The sequence below is a fragment of the Meles meles genome, chromosome 1 (genome assembly GCF_922984935.1).
Source record: "Meles meles chromosome 1, mMelMel3.1 paternal haplotype, whole genome shotgun sequence".
NCBI classification, from domain to species: Eukaryota; Metazoa; Chordata; class Mammalia; order Carnivora; family Mustelidae; genus Meles; species Meles meles.
In genome coordinates this window covers 151,452,901-151,471,225 of record NC_060066.1, presented here as the reverse complement: position 1 = coordinate 151,471,225, position 18,325 = coordinate 151,452,901, and the positions used below count along the sequence as shown (strand labels likewise).

The window sequence follows — 18,325 nt, the reverse complement described above, 5'->3', positions numbered from 1 at the left end:
TGTGCTCAGTGTAGAGTCTACTCGTCCCTCTCTGCTCCTTCCACAACCCCCTCTCTAATGAATAAATAAATAAAATCTTTAAAACACAAAGCTAAACAAAAAAGAAGTCCCATACCCTTTAGCAGCAATTTCCATTTTTCCACAACCCTTCCAACACTAGGCAAACTAATCTACTTTCTGTATCTATAGATATCCCTATATTGGACATTTCATATAAAGAGAACCGTATAGTATATATATCTTTTATGATGGGCTTCTTAGCATCTTTTCACATTGTAGTGTGTACACTATTCCTTCTTTATAGTCAAGTAATATTCCATCGTGTGGACACACTACATTTCATTTATTCATTCATTAGTTGGTAGATATTTGGGTTGCTTTCACTTTATAGGTATTATGAATAATGTGGCTATGCACATTCATGTACAAGCTTTTATGTGAATCTATCTTCTACTTTCTTTTGTGTATTATTTAAGAATGGAATTACTGGGTCACAAGGTATCACTGTGTTTAATATTTTGGGGAACAGAATCTGTAATATTGGATGTATACAGTCATGTGCTAAATTAACATCTAGAACCATAGTCTGAGTTCTTTTTTTTTCCCCATAGTCTGAGTTCTAAATGCCTTGGTTGGCTTTGTTCTGACTTGTGGAGGAGTCTACCATACACTTCTGGGTAGGTAATGAGAGCAAAGATATAATGGCCAATATATATACTTTGGCATCGTATAGATTTAAAAGGAGGTCCTGAATTATTTCTGGGGACCCTGCCAGGTTTTAACAGTTAATGGAAAAAGTAATTGCATATATGAATTACCTAAAACAATTAATCTATTTAGGTGATGTAATGTTTTTTAACTAAAGTACTGGACTTTGGTCAGACTTAATGTTTTCACTTGGTAAGTGCAGTTTCCACCTATACTTCATGAAGTTCACTGGACATATACTAATGAGTCAGCTAGAGTGAGCAGTGATCCTATATATCCTAAGTGAAATATCAGATACACACAATCAGTGCATTAAGTCTATCTAGAGTGCCTTCTGCATGCGACTCATTCCTAAATGCTGACTCTTTTCTTATAGGGCCCTTTTGTGGGTTCCTCAGTAACCTCCCCCTCTTGTTAGGGATCTCTCGCTGTACTATCTTCTAACATTGGGGGCAAAAATCTGTGGCTAACCATTTGGATAGTCCACTTAGCTCCTCGTTCAAAGATACACTCTCTTAAGCTCATTCAAGCCTGGCTAACTTCTGTGACATTCACATAACCCCCAGGATAATTTTTCTTGCAAAATTGCAAGTACAGGCCTCTTCCACTGTAGCCCTTTTTCTGCTCTGCCATCAAAGACCTCTTTGGATAGTCTGTTGTCTTTAGACTTTTCAGGTAACATAAACTACAGGGCACAGAAGTCAAATGGTCTGAGTTTGGGGCATGTGGGCAGCTTGGTTAAGTATCTGCCTTCAGCTCAGGTCATGATCCCAAGGTCCTGGGATCAAGCCCTGCACTGGGCTCTCTGCTCAGCAGGAAGCCTGCTTCTCCCTCTCCCTCTGCCTGCAGCTCTGCCTACTTGTGCTCTCTCCTTCTCTATGTGTCAAATAAATAAGTAAAATCTTAAAAACAAACAAACCTTGCCGGAGTTTCTGTAAGTTCCTTCACTTGGCTTGAGGTGGGGTTAGGATGGGATATGCACTTTCCTCTCCCCACTCTTGGGAAGGGGGAGGAAAATGCACAGCACTCCAGAAAACTGTCTCTTAGGCATCTTCATTTTTCAGTCTTTGATTGATTCTGCCGTATCATTCCTTGGAGGTATATGAGGACAGAGAATTGCTAAAGGGTCTTCAGGGGCACCTGGGTGGCTCAGTGGGTTAAAACCTCTGCTTTCGGCTCAGGTCATGATCCCAGGGTCCTGGGATCAAGCCCCACATCAGGCTCTCTGCTCAGCAGGGAGCCTGCTTCCTCCTCTCTCTCTGCCTGCTTCTCTGCCTACTTGTGATCTCTGTCTGTCAAATGAATAAATAAAATATTTAAAAAAAAAAAATAAAGGGTCTTCACATTATTCCTAGCATGCCTTGTATGGTTGGTCTAGCATCCTTTTTAAGAATACTTAGCACACTCACTTGACATTTCTTTCTTTTTTTTTTTTAAGATTTTATTTATTTATTTGAGAGAGAGAGAAAGTGAGTAAGAGAGAGCACAAGTTGGGGGAGGGACAAAGAGAGATGGAGAAGCAGACTCCCCACAGAGCAGGGAGCCAGATGCAGGCCAGATCACAGGACCCTGAGATCATGACCTGAGCTGAGGGCAGATGCTTAACTGACTGAGCCATCCAAGCACCCGGGATCTATTTCTTTTAACTTTGGAGCCTCTGCCAAAGAACATGGAAAATTCCCACTGAATATGACTACGTCTTAGAAATTTGTGCCAGGATTATTCTAAGTTCTTAACCATTTTTTGGTATCTTGGACCCCTCTAACATTCTGGTAAATGGCAAATTAGAGACCCCTTTCTCACATGACATTTCTATGTGCATAAAACAAATGTAAAGGATTACAACAGAGACCAATTATATGGCAGTAAACTTTAATCCTCAGATCCCATGGAGTTACCTTTCAAGTTGAAAACTTACATAAGAATCCTAGTACTTTACAAGAACTATTAGATTTATCTTCCTAACACCCCAATGAGGAAACTGAGACATAATGAGGTTAAATACTTGGCCTAAGACCACGTACCTAGTAAGAGGCAGAGAAAGGATTTGAACCTGGGCAGTCTAAAACTACAGTGTTGTTTTGAGATTATGCATATGAGAGCTTCCAAATTCATTGATGGTTGAGTTATGATTTCTTTGGGTGAGGGACAGACCTTTAGAGTTAACCAAGCTCCATTTTTCCCCTGGGCCAGAATAACATAAGGCATCATCTCCAAGGGTGCCTGTCTGGCTCAGCCAATAGAGTGGGCAACTCTTGATCTCAAGGTTGTGAGTTCAAACCCATGTTGGTTGGGTGTAGAGATTATTTTAAAAAATAAAAAATTTTAAAGATTTTATCTATTTATTTGACAGAGAGAGAAAGACATAGAGAGAGAACACAAGCAGGAGGAGTGGGAAAGGGAGAAGCAGGCTCCCCGCTGAGCAGGGAGCCAGACGTGGGGCTTGATTCCAGGACCTTGGGACCCTGACCTGAGTGGAAAGCAGATGCTCCATGAGTGAGCCACACAGGTGCCCCTAAAAAAATAAAATCTTTAAAAAAAAAAGCCATCATACACAAATATGAGACTGTGCCTCCTTGATGCTGTATCTATGTGGAATACTCTGTCCTGTGGTTTAAGCCACTATTTGGTTTTCTTGTAGCTAACAGCATCCTAACTGATATACGTACAAATGGCTAAGATTGTGTGTTAACCTTAAAAATAAAACAGTCAGTTATTTTACCAGCAAAAATGGGTTTATTTGGGAATAACAGAGAATTGCAATTTGGGACAAGCAAGGTATGGCAAAGCTATAGGCAAGTGTAACAAACACAGGAGAACATTATTTTATGGAGAAGGAGAAAGATGGGAGGGGTTATTTTGAACAAAAGGCCTTTGGAAAAAAGCAAGGGTTTGGGATGATGATAGTTTCTCACTGGCTGTGTTGCAGTAGTCCATTTCTTCTAGAAGATGCAATGTGTGCCTTTCCTGTTGGGTCCTGTAACGGATGATTCTTTCCCTGACATTGAGCGGTAAAGCTTTCCCTTCCAACCTCTCCTTAAATCATCTTGAGTCCACTTTAGTGGGGTTTCCCTTCATTAATTTTAGCAATTAAATATTCCACCAATCCCAGAGAAGGGAGTCTTGGAGCAAATTACATTGAATTAGAAAAGTAACAAAAATATGGTGTTTCTTATTCCCTTGTTGAAGAGTAAAAGCCATAACGAGTATGTACTAATATCTCTTCCGTAACGTTTATTATAGAATTAAAAGAGAAAATGTTCTCAGTAGAGTTAAGAACTACTGTTCTTTCCCTTACACTGAATGTTTGGAAGTTGTGGGAAGTAGGGAGGAGGCAGCAGAAAGGAGATTGGGAGAATAAACAAAAAACAACCTTCCAGATTCCAGGTTCTTCATCTGTTAACAGGAACAGATATTTTATAAGTGCAGAATATTTTCATACAGAATTTTGCTCACTTTGTTATTATTCGTCTAGTAATGCCACACATCAGCATTGTCATTCTCCCTACTTGCCATTTGACTAAATAGAAATCTTGAAAACTAACAGAAATGATTATTCATTCCTGTTCCTTAGATAGGAATAATAACAACTGCCGTCATGTTTTAGCTATCCTTACAAAATTATTTTGACAGTTCACCACTAATATGCTCAGCAATTGGAAGTTTTAAATCTAAAGGTTTGGTGGAATGTTTTGGCTCAGGACCGGATATGGAAACAGTATCTTTTTTTGTTGTCGTTCTCCATGTCTCTCCTCCCCCATCCCCATTTATTTACTGTGTTTAGAGCCTCAGAACAGGGTATACTCAAAACCTAAAAATACTCAAAAGCCTAAAAACTCGTAGTTGGCCATATTTACATATTCCAATTCAGTGGGAAATGTGGAGAAAAAAGAGTAATTGAAATCAATAACTGCATCAATACAGGGTTAGAATGCCTCTTAACATTTATTCGTTTAAGTGCTGAGGACCTATAGTAATAGTTTTTAATCTGAGATCCGTGGATTGGTCTGGGGAGTCTGAACTTGTATATACTGTAATATATTGTTTCTTTTAACAACATATGAGTGTCTACGTGCATTTTTCTCGAGTAAAGTCCCCTGGTTTTCACCAGATTCGCCGAATGGTCCTAGAGCCCTCAAAACGCTACAAAAATACGATACCAGTTGACAGTATTGCAAAAATACATTCTACCTAAATAGTTTTTGTTTTCCTATTTGGCAAGGCAGAAACCTCATGCCCTTAACAAAAATGGCGGGAGCGGCTTCACACGTAGCCCCTCACGCTGAAAGGCTAGAAGGCCCCCGCCACTTTCTTTCCACCCTCCCACTCCTGACCCCGGAAGGACTCCGCCCCCGCGGCCAGGCGGCTGCTCAGCTCGGGGCTGCGGCGGGGAAGCAGGCGTGGGCCAGCCGCACCTGGCCTGGAGGAGCACCAGGTACAAGGGCGGAGACGCCGGGCGCTGGAGCGGGAGGGGTCGCTAAGCCAACGGGGCTGAGGCTGCGGGGCTGGGCATGGTGGGGCGTGGTGGGGCGTGGTAGGGCGCCGGCTGGGGCCCCGGTCTTGGCCCTTGAGATTCTCAGTGCTGGTGAAGGAACCGAAAGCCGGAGAAGCCCCCACGCCGGAGGGAGGCCCGCAAGGGCAGCACTGAATCGGGGTGGGCACCTGACTGGTCCGAGCCCGGCTGAGGGCCAGGGCGGGCGAGCCGAGAGGGAGACCCCTTTCCTGGTCCCTTCGTAAAGAGGGACGACCACTGAGGAGAGTGCTGTGGGGATCGGGAGTGGGGTTCTTGGTGGAGGTAGGAGCGGCTTTTGGTCTGTGTTTCTGCTTAAATGCCAGTGGTTTGAGCTGGGAGTGGTATACGAATGGGGAAGATTACGCGTTCTTTGCAGGTGCTTTCAGAGAATAATATAGCATTGGGAGGGATTGGGGCGTTGGGATCCTCTGTCAATAAAGTTGCTTAACATTTATATTCTGGAGGGAGGACTCCGGAAGATCTTGCTCTTGCACAGACTTTATTATTGTTCTATCATTATTGCAACGAAGCATTTCTGTTTTTTCTCAGAGTTCGGTTGTATGGGTTTAGGCTTCACGTCAAAATTTTTTAGGGTATTTCAGACTTTCATTTTTGTTTCAGTTGCAAAGTCCAAGCTGTAGAACAGAATTTTAGGGTGTTTAGAAACAAACCCTATCACACTTTTTAGCTCCGCAGTGGTTAGCTGTAGAGATGCGAGTAATATTACATAATACAGTATTTTTGGTGATGTTTTAGACTCTTTACGAATTTGAATATTAAACTGCCTTAGTGTTCATTTTAATTATGAAATTCTTATGGAAGCAACTGAAAGTCGGGTTTTTTTTTTTTACATTATTCAATTATTATTAAATTTGGAATCATTCCCTCAGTGATTTTAAGTTAAAGAGAATGAGGTAGTTAGGATGCAAAAAAGGAGATTTTTCAGAACTCTTAAGAAAACCCCGGCAGTTTAAATTGAAAAGTTTGCTTTATTTTCTTTCTCCTCTCCTTAAAAAATAGGAACCTCTTATTATGGAGAAAGTCACTTTGGGTGAATTACTAAGGTTTTTTTTTTTTTTTTTTTTAATGTAGCAAAGTTGGCTCAATGATCCAGAATCTATTTAGTTACTAAAAATGTTTCTCAAGAAGTTGTCAGTTTTAGGGGGGTGGAGGGGATAAGTGTACTTTTTTTTTTCTTTTCAGTGTAACAAAAAAATAATATATATAGGTGGATAGAAAATCAAATACTTGAGAAGACTGATAATGAAAAGGAATGATTCCTTCCCCAGCCTCCCTTATACCCCAGAGGACCATTTTTCTCTTGTTTGTTTATGGATTCTTTTGTATTTCTCAGTAATATGTTTATATCATAGTTTATTGGTTGGAATAAATGTGGTTCAGTTAGAATTACACTGAGGCTGAACATTGTCATTAGAATATGTGTGAGGGGTATCAAGTTTATACTCTGCGTTGCTAGTAGGGAATAAAGTTAGTAGGTTAGTGTCAATAGCAGTAACCCACCTGTGTTTTATTTGAAAGGAGACTACTACTTAATCAGTGGTTTTGATACTTGTGGGAAGAAAGAATATTAACAGAAAAGGGTAGTATACTGGAGCCTACAGAAAGAGAAGACATATATGCAGAAATAAAGGACTCAAAGTATAGCTAGCTAGTAAGCTTTTATAGAGAGATTACTAATGATTTTTATTTTCTCTTTAGTTATGTTTATGTGGCCCTATTCAAGGAAAAGAAATATTAGACTTGGTAGACATAAACATTCTGGTTACTGGGAAGGCCTACTCTCTTGTGTACCAGAGAGCTGTCTCAGGCTTTAAATTGGCCTAGATAAGGGGATCCAGGGTTCCATTAATTTTGTGCTCACCAGGCAGCCTTTTCAACTCTTTAAAAAAATTTAGCTCCTTACAGTTTTTTATTTCAGAGAGGGTATGTTTTGATAACATATTTAAGTATTCTCTTACTAGATAGTATATTTCCTTATTATAAATGAATAAATTTTTAAGATAACTTATATATCAATACTATGAATTTGTTTAGGCACACAGGTAAGATTGAGTTCCTGGCTTTGAAAAGCATAGACCCAGAGCCTGAACCATTATGTTTCTATGAAGGCTACCCTTAAGGGCTTTTCTGAGAGCTGCTTTCTCTGTAGACATCTGACTTCTCTTTCTTTGGTTTCAATAGAAATAGGCATTAAAACAATTAAAATTTCATAGCATGTATGTGGCATTTCTTTGGAGATCTTTAAAATGGGCTAGTAGAATAAGTGCCTGAGTTCTGAAGTTCAGTGAACTAAGCTTTCTAGCTCCAGGAGTCCTGGTCCCAGTCATTCCCTTGTAGGAAATAAGTGGGAAGAAATCAGTTTTAAATTACTATTTAAAAGCTGAAATGTTTAACCAGAAAAGAGAAAATCGAGAACCTGCAATTTTCTAGGGAAAATGTGCTACCCGAACTCTTAGTTCAAATCTAACTCATTTTTTTTTGGGTGCTTTGGTGATAAATAAATAAACTTTTAGCTCAAATAAATTTGGCTCATAATTTTTTTCAGGGAAGTTTATCATGAATAATTAACTGCAAAAAGAAAAAAACTGATAGAATTAAAATTTCAGTTTGTCTCTTTCATTTGGTGGCTCATATGTTTTTATGTTTCATTTAATGAAGATTAGAAGAGGAGTCATGTCAGAAGAAACAGTAAGCGAATCACAGTTTTCCTTGAAGACAGCAGTACTAAGAGTGTTTGATCTTCCTCTGTCTTGGTACTATTCTCTCTCCCAGGTAAAAAAGAAAGAAACATGAAGTTGAATAATAAGTTTATTGCTCAGAGCATAGTATTTTATTTATAGTATTTAAATTTCAGTTGACATTTGAAATGTTTCAGTCAAATGTTTATTAAGGTGGTTTAATACTTACTTGGTTTTCATTTCTTGGTTTTTAGTTGTTATCATTTCAGGACTTTTTAAAGAAATAGTTCTGGGGTACCTGGCTGCCTCAGTTGGAAGAATAAGTGACTTTTGATCTTGGGGTCCTGAGTTTGAGCCCCATGAGGGTATAGAGATTACTTAGATAAATTAAATTAACTTAGACAAAAATCATCCTACCTTTTTTGTTAAGAGATTCTTTAATTTATTCATTTGAGAAAGAGAGAGAGAGCAAGCAAGAGCATGAAGGAGGAGGTTAGAGGAAGAGGAAGAGGCAGACTTCCCACTGAGTGGGGGAGCCTGGTACCTCATAAATGGAATTATATAATATTTGTCTTTGGGGGACTGCCTTATTTTACTTAGCATAATGTCCTCAAGGTTCATCTATTTTGTAGCATGTCAGAATTTCCTTCTTCTTTTTTTTTTTTTTTAAAGATTTTATTTGTTGATTTGTCAGAGAGAGAGAGTGCACACAAGCACAAGCAGTGGGAGCAGCAGGCAGAGGGAGAAGCAGGCTCTCTGTTGAGCAAGGAGCTAATGCGGGACTCAATCTTAGGACCCTGGGATCATGACCTGAGCCAAAGGCAGACGCTTAACTGACCGAGCCACCCAGCCGGGTCCCAGAATTTCCTTGTCTTCCCAGGTTGAATAACATTTGATTTTACATACATACCACATTTTGTTAATCCATTCATCCACCGCTGGTCATTTGTGTTACTTCCATCTTTTGGCTCTTGTGAATAATGGTGCTATAAACATGAGTGTATAAATATGTATTCAAGTCCCTGCTTTCAGTTCTTTTGGATATATACCTAATGTGAAATTGCTGGATCATATGGTGATTCTGTGTTTAATTTGTTGAGGAACTCACATATCTCTTTCCATAGTGGCTCCACCACCACTTTTCATTTCTACCAGCACTGGACAAGAGTTCTGGTTTTTCCAAATTATTACCAACACCTGTAATTTTCTGGCTTTTTGATGGTAGCTACCCTAATGGGTATGGGTTGGTATCTCATTGTGGTTTTGATTTGCATTTCCCTAGTGATTAGTGATGTTGAACATCTCTTCATGCACTTACTGTCCTTTTGTATATCTTCCATGAGAGCTGTCCCTATATTTTTAGTATTTGCTTCTAATGCAATTTGTGCTTCATTGTGCTAAAGAAAAAGGCACGTATAGAAAGTAGCATTTAGTTCTCTAAAGTTACACCAAATTTCATCAAATCCAAGATGATGATTTTTGACATTTCAACATTTGTAAAACTTGCTTACATATTGAAATGAATAGTATCTCAGATGGGTGAAATATAGTGTAATTTTACATGTATATAGGAAAGGAGGTTGCACAGTTAAAATATATGAGAATAATAATTACTACCTAGCATTCAGTATGTTTAAGATGTAGTTTATGTCCTTTATACATAAAATGTCTCTAATCTACAAAGTAGCCCTGGAATTTGGAAATCATATCAATTTTACTAATCTGGAGGCTTCAAGAGCTTCAGTAACTTGTCTAAAAGGGCAAATAATAGGGGTACCTAGGTGGCTCAGTTGGTTAAACATCCGACTCTATTTATTTGAAAGAGAGAGAGAGTGTGTGTGTGCAAGCAGGGGGAGGGAGAGGCACAAGCATACTCCATGCTGAGCACAGAGCCCCACACAGGGCTTGATCTCAGGACCCTCATATTAGAACCTAAGCTGAAATCAAGAGGTATACACTACTTGATCATATATACTATTCAGTGTGACTGAAGTGATTTTAATAGATGATGTAAGATAAATAGGGATTTATTTATTTAAGATTATTTTTATTGACATAAATTATTAGCCCCAGAGGTACAGGTCTGTGAATCGTTAGGCTTACACATTTCACAGCACTCACCATATCACGTACCCTCCCCAATGTCCATAACCCCACCACCCTTTCCTACCACCCAATCTTCCAGCAACCCTCAGTTTGTTTTGTGAGATTAAGAGTCTCTTATGGTTTGTCTCCCTTCAACAAATAGGGATTTAAACACCTTCAGTGATGTATTTTGATTCATGTTTCACCACTGTGGAATTGTGTGATCTTTGGCAGGTCACTTAACCTCTTTGAAGCCAATTTATCATATTTGACATGCAATAAAGATGAGTGAGCACCCCAATAAATGTTAACTCCTATTATATTTCCCTATGTCATTTATTTAAATAATAATACATTTTCCAAGTATTTGTTCTTTCTTTTAGTGAATATATACTCTAAACAAAATACTTCTGTCTCTTTTGCTTTTGTACTTTTCTTAAGGATTGCTTTGGTATATTACTGTTTATCATGTTAATAGAAACAGATTCTGATTTTCAGCTGGAAACCACAACATGAAGAGGCAAGTAGTTTAGTTGATTCTCCAAATTCAGAGTGTTAAGTGAGAAAGACAAAGACAAATTCTAAGCACTTAGGACAAAAAGTTGTCTAAATGCAATGTAGCATCCTGAACTGGTCAAGAACATCAGTGGAAAAACTGGTGAAATCAGAATAAAGTCTATAGTTTAGTTAATAATATTGTACTGTTAGCTTTTTAGTTTTGTTTTAATGTAAATTTTTTAGTTTTACAAGAGATTATATAAGATGTTAATATCAGGAAAATCCCAAGTGATGGGTATATAGGAACCCTATCTTTGCAGCTTTTCTGTAAATCTAAAATTATTTCGGTATGCCTGGGTTGGTCAGCTGGTTAAGTGTCTGCCTTCGGCTTAGGTTATAATCTTGGGGTCCTGGGATCAAGCCCCACATTGGGCTCCCTGCTCAGTGGGTAGTCTGCTTTTCTCTCTGCCTCTGCCCCTCCCGTGCTTGTGCTCTCCCTCTCTCAAATAAATAAATAAAATCTTTAAAAAAATTATTTCAAACTTTTAATTTTTTAAATTAGCATTAAATCATAGCTCACATTTTTGAGTGCCTGCTACGTGTCAGATATTATGTTATGTATGTTATCTATCCACAACAACCTTATGAGGAAAGGATTATTCCCATTTATTCAGAGTTTATAGTTTGCATGCAGTATGTTCTAGTTATCAGAAAGATGCATTCAAAGTATATCTATTAAGCCTCTACTGTGTTTCAGTCAAGACATAATTTGGTGAGCAAGATCTAGGCATAGTTACAGCCCTTACTGAGCTTAGAACCTTAATAAAGTTTGTAGAAACCACCCCTTCATCCCTGCCCCCACCCCGCCGCCACCAAAATAAAGGTGTTGTAAGTACTATGTTTGAGGAATAGATCAACTGAATCCTTTTGCTGAGTAAAGGGAAATAAGGTTTTTATTTATTTATTTTTTTTATTTTTTTATTTTATTTTTTTAAAGATTTTATTTATTTATTTGACAGACAGAGATCACAAGCAGGCAGAGAGGCAGAGAGAGAGAGGAGGAAGCAGGCCCCCCGCCGAGCAGAGAACCCGATGCGGGGCTCCATCCCAGGACCCTGGGATCACGACCCGAGCTGAAGGCAGAGGCCCCAACCCACTGAGCCACCCAGGCTTTATTTGATATATAGAGAGAGAGTTCACAAGTAGATAGAGAGGCAAGTAGAGAGAGAGGGGGAAGCAGGCTCCCCGCTGAGCAGAGAGCCCGATGTGGGGCTGCATCCCAGGACCCTGAGATCATGACCTGAGCCAAAGGCAGAGGCTTAACCCGCTGAGCCACCCAGGCGCCCCAGGAAATCAGGTTTTTAGAACAGGAGACTCGTGTGTGACTAACTATTCTGTTTCCGGAGAACATTAGATGGTGGGGGAAACTTGACAAAGAGCATTAAACAATAGCATCAGGTTATGAAGTGGGCAGGGTTGTGAAATCTGAGCTTAAGGAGTAGTGTTCTTTTCCTTTGTGTTTTCAGTGTCTGGGCCATAAATAGATGCTCAATTCATGTTGAATGAATAGGACATGTGTCTAGTTTTCATTTGTCTGGAGGTGAGGAAATGAACTGCATCACCACAGAAAACCCCTCTGAGCTTCAGGATTCTAAGATGCTATTTCCAGTGTTGCAGGCAATGATATAGGAAGTAACTGACTTCCTTATGGTGGAGAGGAGTAACATAAGAAGAAGTGATAAGCAGGAGTAAGAGACTTTCAAGTGTTGTATTTTCTAGATTACTTAGGATCAACAATTTCTTTGGGAAATTTGTTACGTTTTTTTCTCATGGAAAGGTTTTTTTTTTTTTTAAGATTTTATTTATTTAACACAGAGAGATCACAAGTAGGCAGAGAGGCAGGCAGGGGGGGGGGGAAGCAGGCTCCCCGCTGAGCAGAGAGCCCGACACGGGGCTCTATTCCAGGACCCTGAGACCAGGGCCCGAGCCAAAGGCAGAGGCTCAACCCTCTGAGCCACCCAGGCGTCCCTGTCATGGAAAGGCTTATTTTTTCATGAGATTATGACTGTAAACTTAATAGGTCTTTTACATAAAAATATATAACATATAAACAGAATTTGGATTTTAATAAAAGTGAATTGATTTTTATTGTATTTGAATTTATATTAGTAAAGACATTATATGTCTGATGGAGCAGTTTTAATTTTGTATTTATATCTCATAGTAGTTCTCTAACTTTAGTGCCCTTGGATATAGAACTGGCGATGTAAGCAGCCATGATCACTTAGCTGTGACTGGGCCTTTATTAATAGATTATTTTTCCGTAATGGAGGTCTTAATTTCTTATCTTACATTTACTCCTGCAGTAAATACTAATCTTTACATTTGATCTAAGATTAATATTTTTTTGATAATGAGGTCATGGCAGTTTATAAAATATATTGAAATTAAGAAGATGTTCTGGGGCACCTGGGTGGCTCAGTGTATGAAAGCCTCTGCCTTTGGCTCAGGTCACGATCCCAGGGTCCTGAGATTGAACCCCGCGTGGGGCTCTCCGCTCAGCGAGAAGTCTGGTTCTCTTCCTCTCTCTCTTTGCCTGCCTCTCTGCCTACTTGTGATCTCTGGCTGTCAAATAAATAATTAAAATCTTAAAAAAAATTAAGAAGATGTTCTTAATAGTGCTATTTTTATTTTTAATTAAAAAATTTTCTAAGATTTTATTTTTAAGTAATCTCTACACCCAACCTGTGGCTTGAATTCACAACCCTGAGATCAGGAGTCCCATGCTCCACTGACTGAGCCAGCCACATGTCCCAATAACAGTGCTGTTTTTAGAATTTATTTTATTATTGAGTGTTTAGCATCCAAATTCAGGGAGTGTCTTTTTTTCCAAATCTCATTTGGTTGCTCTTAACACTGAAGGTATGGTTCCAGAGGGAAAAACAGAAACGTAAAGAAATAAAAATTTGTAGGGCTCCTGGGTGGCGTAGTTGGTTAGGCATTTGACTCTTGATTTTGGCTTGGGTTATAATCTCAGGGTCTTTAGATCTGAGTGTGGTCCAGCACTGGGCTCCACACTTGGTATGGAGTCTTCTTGGGAATATTTTTCTCCCTCTGCCCTTCCTCCCATTCTTTTTCTTTTTCTTTCTCAAATAAATAAATCTTTAAAAAATTCGCTAATGCCTGTAATAGACACATTGCTTAAGAGAATAATTCTTAAAGTTTGTGAAGGGAAACAATTTGAGGTGTTGTTGGAATGTTCTAATTTTTCTTGATAGTTTTGAAGGAATTTAAATGGACTTGGAGGAAAACTAGAGAAGAATAGTTTTAAATTTTTTGTTAAATCATAGTCACTGATTTGCTGATGTTCTAATGATCACTGATATGCTAATGGCAAATAGAAGTAAATAATTTCTGGTACTCCGGAAAATGAGCAATTTTTGTGTAGAACCCAGATGTTATTTTACAAATAGCCTTATTCAGGTATAATTGACACATATTACACTGTCCATATTTAAAGTATACAATTTAAGTTTTGTGAAAGTCTTGCCACAATCAGGATAATGAACATATCCATGATCTCCAGAAGTTTCTCATTCCCCTTTGTAATCTCTCCCTTTGCATTTTCCCTGTCCCCTCCCTCATTTTCCTCCAGGCAACCACCGATCTCCTTTTTATCACTGCGTATTTGTTTGCATTTTCTGTTTTATATAAAATTATACAATATGTACATACAATATAAACTTTCTTATTTTTTCCCAAGTATTTGTTCTTTCATTTAGTGAATATATACTCTAAACAAAATACTTTTGTCTCTTTTGCTTCTGTACTTTTCTTAAGGATTGCTTTGGTATATTATTGTTTATCATGTTAATAGAAACAGATTCTGATTTTCAGCTGGAAACCACAACATGAAGATTTTGAAATATTACTTAGTCTGATTTTGAAATATATACATGTTATGTATATTAGTAGTTAATTCTCCTTTATTACTGCATAGTATTCCATTGTATGGATATACCACAGTTTGTTTACCTGTTCAGCTATTGGTTGACATTGGGTTGTTTCCTGTTTTTATTTTTTAATTGTAAGTAAAGCTGCTAAGATCATTCCCATACGAGTCTTTGTATAGACATATGCTTTCATTTCTCTTGGGAGTGGAATGACTGAATCATAAGATAGGGATATATTTAATTAAAAAAATTTTTAAAACATTTTTTAAAATTTGGGGCACCTGGGTGGCTCAGTGGGTTAAGCCACTGCCTTCGGCTCAGGTCATGATCTCAGGGTCCTGGGATCGAGCCCGGCATTGGATTCTCTACTCAGCAGGGAGCCTGCATCCCCCTCTCTCTCTGCCTGCCTCTCTACTTGTGATCTCTCTCTCTCTGTCAAATAAATAAATAAAAAACCTTTAAAAAAATTTTTTTTAAAATTTTTATTTGAGAAAGAGAGAGAGAGAGAGCGGAGAGGGGCAGAGAGGGAGAGAGAATCTGAAGCAGACTCTTTATTGAGGATGGAGCCTAACGTGGGGCTTGATTCCAAGACCACGAAATCACCATCAGAGCCCAAAACAAGAGACAGATGCTTAACCAACTGAGCCACTCAGGCACCCTGGGATATATTTAATCTTCAAAGAAAATGCCAGCCTTCTTCCAAAGTGGCCATATCATTGGGATTGCCAGTCTTTTAATTTTAGCCATTCTAATAGAATAGTAGACTCTCATTGTGTTTTGTTTTGTTTGTTTGTTTGTATTTAAGATTATTTATTTATTTATTTGACAGAGAGAGAGAGATCACAAGTAGGCAGAGAGGCCGGCAGAGAGAAAGACGGGGAAGCAGGCTGATCAGAGAGCCTGATGCGGAGCTCGATCCAGGACCCTGAGATCATGACCTGAGCTGAAGGCAGAGGCTTTAATCCACTGAGCCACCCAGGCGCCCCCTCGTTGTGGTTTTAATTTGATTTTCCCTAAGGACTAGTAATGTTGAACATGATTTCATATACTTATTGGCCACCTGTAAATTTTTGTTGATGTGTCTATTGAAAGCTTTTGCCCAATTTTAAATTGGGTTGTTTTCTTACTAAGTTTTGAGAATTCTTTATATACCCTGGGTACAGTTCCTTTATCAGATAAATCAATTGCAACTTTTTTTTTCTAGTCTATAGATTGTCTTTTCAACTTCTGGAAAGTGCCATTGATTGATTGATTGATTGATTGATAGATTTTATTTATTTATTTGACAGCGAGAGAGGGAACACAAGCAAGGGGAGTGGGAGAGGGAGAAGCAGACTTTCCACTGAGCAGGGATCCTGCTGCAGGGCTGGATCCCAGGACTCTGGGATCATGACCTGAGCCAAAGGTAGACACTTAACGACTGAGCCACCCAGGTGCCTCTTTATTTATGTTTTTAAAGACTTACTTATTTTAGAGAAAGAGCTCATGCAAGCAGGGGACAGGGCAGAGGGAAGAGGGTGAAAGAATTTCAGACTGCCCACTGAGGACAGAACCCAATGCAGGCTTGAGCCCACTATCCATGAGATCATGATCTGAGTGGAAATCAAGAGCCAGAGGCCTAAGTGACTGGCCACCCAGGTGCCTCTACGCAGTGCCTTTTAAAGAGCAGAAATTTTTGATTCTGAAGTCCATTTGCCAACTTTTTTCTTTTTTTGTAATGAATTAGGTTCTCAGTGTTGTCGCTAATATTTGCCTAACCAAAAGTCACAAAGATTTTCTTTTTTGCTTTCTTCTAGAACTTTTCTAGTTTTAGGTTTTATGTTCTTAGAGTTTTCGGTTTATGATCCATGGGTCAATTATTGTATGTAGTGTGAAATTATACAGTACATAATCTTTTGGAATTGATTTTTTTCACTTAACATAATACATTTGAGATTCATTCACATTGTTGTGTATTTGAATATCATGACCCTTTTTGTTGCTGAGTGTTCCATTGTATGGATGTACCAGTTTATCCATTTACCTGTGGAGGGACATGTAGGTGGTTTGTGGGTCTTGGTGGATTTCTAGATTACATATATTTTCTGTGTTTTCTTCTCAAAATTTCTTCCTTGAATTTACTTTTGACAAAAATAGATGGACTCTATTTGTGCAGGTTTATTTCTGAATTCTGTTCTGTTGCATTGATCTGTATGTCTATTGTTTCACCAATACCACACTGTTTTAATTATTGTAGCTTTACAGTTAAGTTTTGAAATTGGTAGAGTATGTTCTCCAACTTTGTTCTTTTTCAGAGTTATTTTGGTTATTCTAGTTCCTTTGCCTTTCCTTAATTTTTTAAAATAATGAGCTACCAGTATCTACAAAAAATTTTGCTGTGGGTTGCCTGGGTGGCTTATGCACCTGCCTTTGGCTCAGGTTAGGTCCTGGGATGGTGGTGCCTGCTTCAGGCTCCCTGCTCAGCAGGGAGTCTGCTTCTCCTCCTCCCTCTCCCCTCTCACCTGTTCATGCTTTCCCCTCTCTCAAATAAATAAGTAAAATCTTAAAATTCTTTTTGCTGGGCTTTTGACTAGGATTATATTGTTTTTTGTACATTTGGAGAGAAACAACTTTTTATAATTGATGAACATGATGTAGCTCTCCTTTTTATCTTTATTGATTTCTTTCATCAGTGTTTTGTTGTTAACTAGCACTGATTTTTTTTTTCGATTTATCTCTTAAGTATTTTTTTTCTTTTACTTGGTGCTATTATCAATGCTACTGCTTTTTAAATTTCAATGTCCAGTTGCTTATTGCTGTTACAGACTGTGGCCTATTTACCTATCAGTTCCAGGGAATTTGGGGTAGATTTTTGGGGGTTTTCCACTTAGACAATCAAAATTTTATGCAAATACAGTTTTACTTCTTCCTTACCAATATGTATCCCTTTTATTCTTTTTTCTTGACTTTTTATACTGGCTCATACTTTTAACATGATTTTGGTTCTGGTAGCTTCAGGCATTCCTTGGCTGTTGCAGTGTAACTGTAATCTCTGCCTCCCTTTTTTTTTTTTTTTTAAGATTTTTTTTATTTATTTATTTGACAGATAGAGATCACAAGTAGAGAGGCAGGCAGAGAGAGAGAGAGGAGGAAGCAGGCTCCCCACCAAGGAGCCCGATGCGGGGCTCGATCCCGGACCCTGGGATCATGACCTGAGCGAAAGGCAGAGGCTTTAACCCACTGAGCCACCCAGGCGCCCCTCTGCCTCCCTTTTTACAAGGCTTTCTCTTTTGTGTCTCTGTGTCCTTTAATCCCTTATAAGGACACTTATTTGATTTAGGACCTATCCTAAAACAGTGTGATGTCATCTTGATTCTTACCTTAATTACATGGACAAAAACTTTATTTTTAAATAAGATCATAATCAGATATTCAAAGTGAATGTGAATTTGGGGGTGGGGGACACTAAGCCACATACCTTCCAGTTCTAATTTGCTGAGTGTTTTAAAAATCATGAGTGGCTATTGAATATTTTCAAATATTCTTTTTGAATCTATTGAGATTATATTGCGGCTTTTCTTCTTGGTTTGTTATTATGGTAAGTTACATTAATTGATTTTTGAGTGCTAAACCAGATTTGTATTCCTTGGATATACACTACTTGATCTTATACAGTATTCATTTTATATACTGCTAGATTCAATGTGTTAATATTTTGTGAAGGATTTTTTAAAAAATCTGTCAACATTGTAGGTACTAGCCTATAATTTTTTTGTAATGTCTTTGGTTTTGATATTAATAGTAATGCTGGCTTCAAAAATGATTGGGAAATCGGGGCGCCTGGGTGGCTCAGTGGATTAAGCCGCTGCCTTCGGCTCAGGTCATGATCT

General features: G+C 38.5%; 1 protein-coding gene across 6 annotated transcripts in view; it reads left to right on the top strand.

The window, feature by feature from the left end:
* Positions 1 to 5,058: 5,058 nt before the first annotated feature.
* Positions 5,059 to 18,325, top strand: part of MIGA1 (mitoguardin 1) — a 96,052-nt gene continuing 82,785 nt past the window's right edge. For 4 of the 6 annotated variants that reach the window (XM_046020274.1, XM_046020310.1, XM_046020299.1 and 1 more), the window contains exons 1-2: positions 5,309 to 5,503; positions 7,901 to 8,014. In XM_046020274.1, coding sequence (XP_045876230.1) covers positions 7,916 to 8,014 — 99 coding nt within the window. In that variant the 5' untranslated portion in view covers positions 5,309 to 5,503; positions 7,901 to 7,915. Of the gene's footprint in view, positions 5,144 to 5,308; positions 5,504 to 7,900; positions 8,015 to 18,325 lie in introns of those variants that run through there. The other 2 variants (XM_046020318.1, XM_046020282.1) reach the window with 2 other exon arrangements.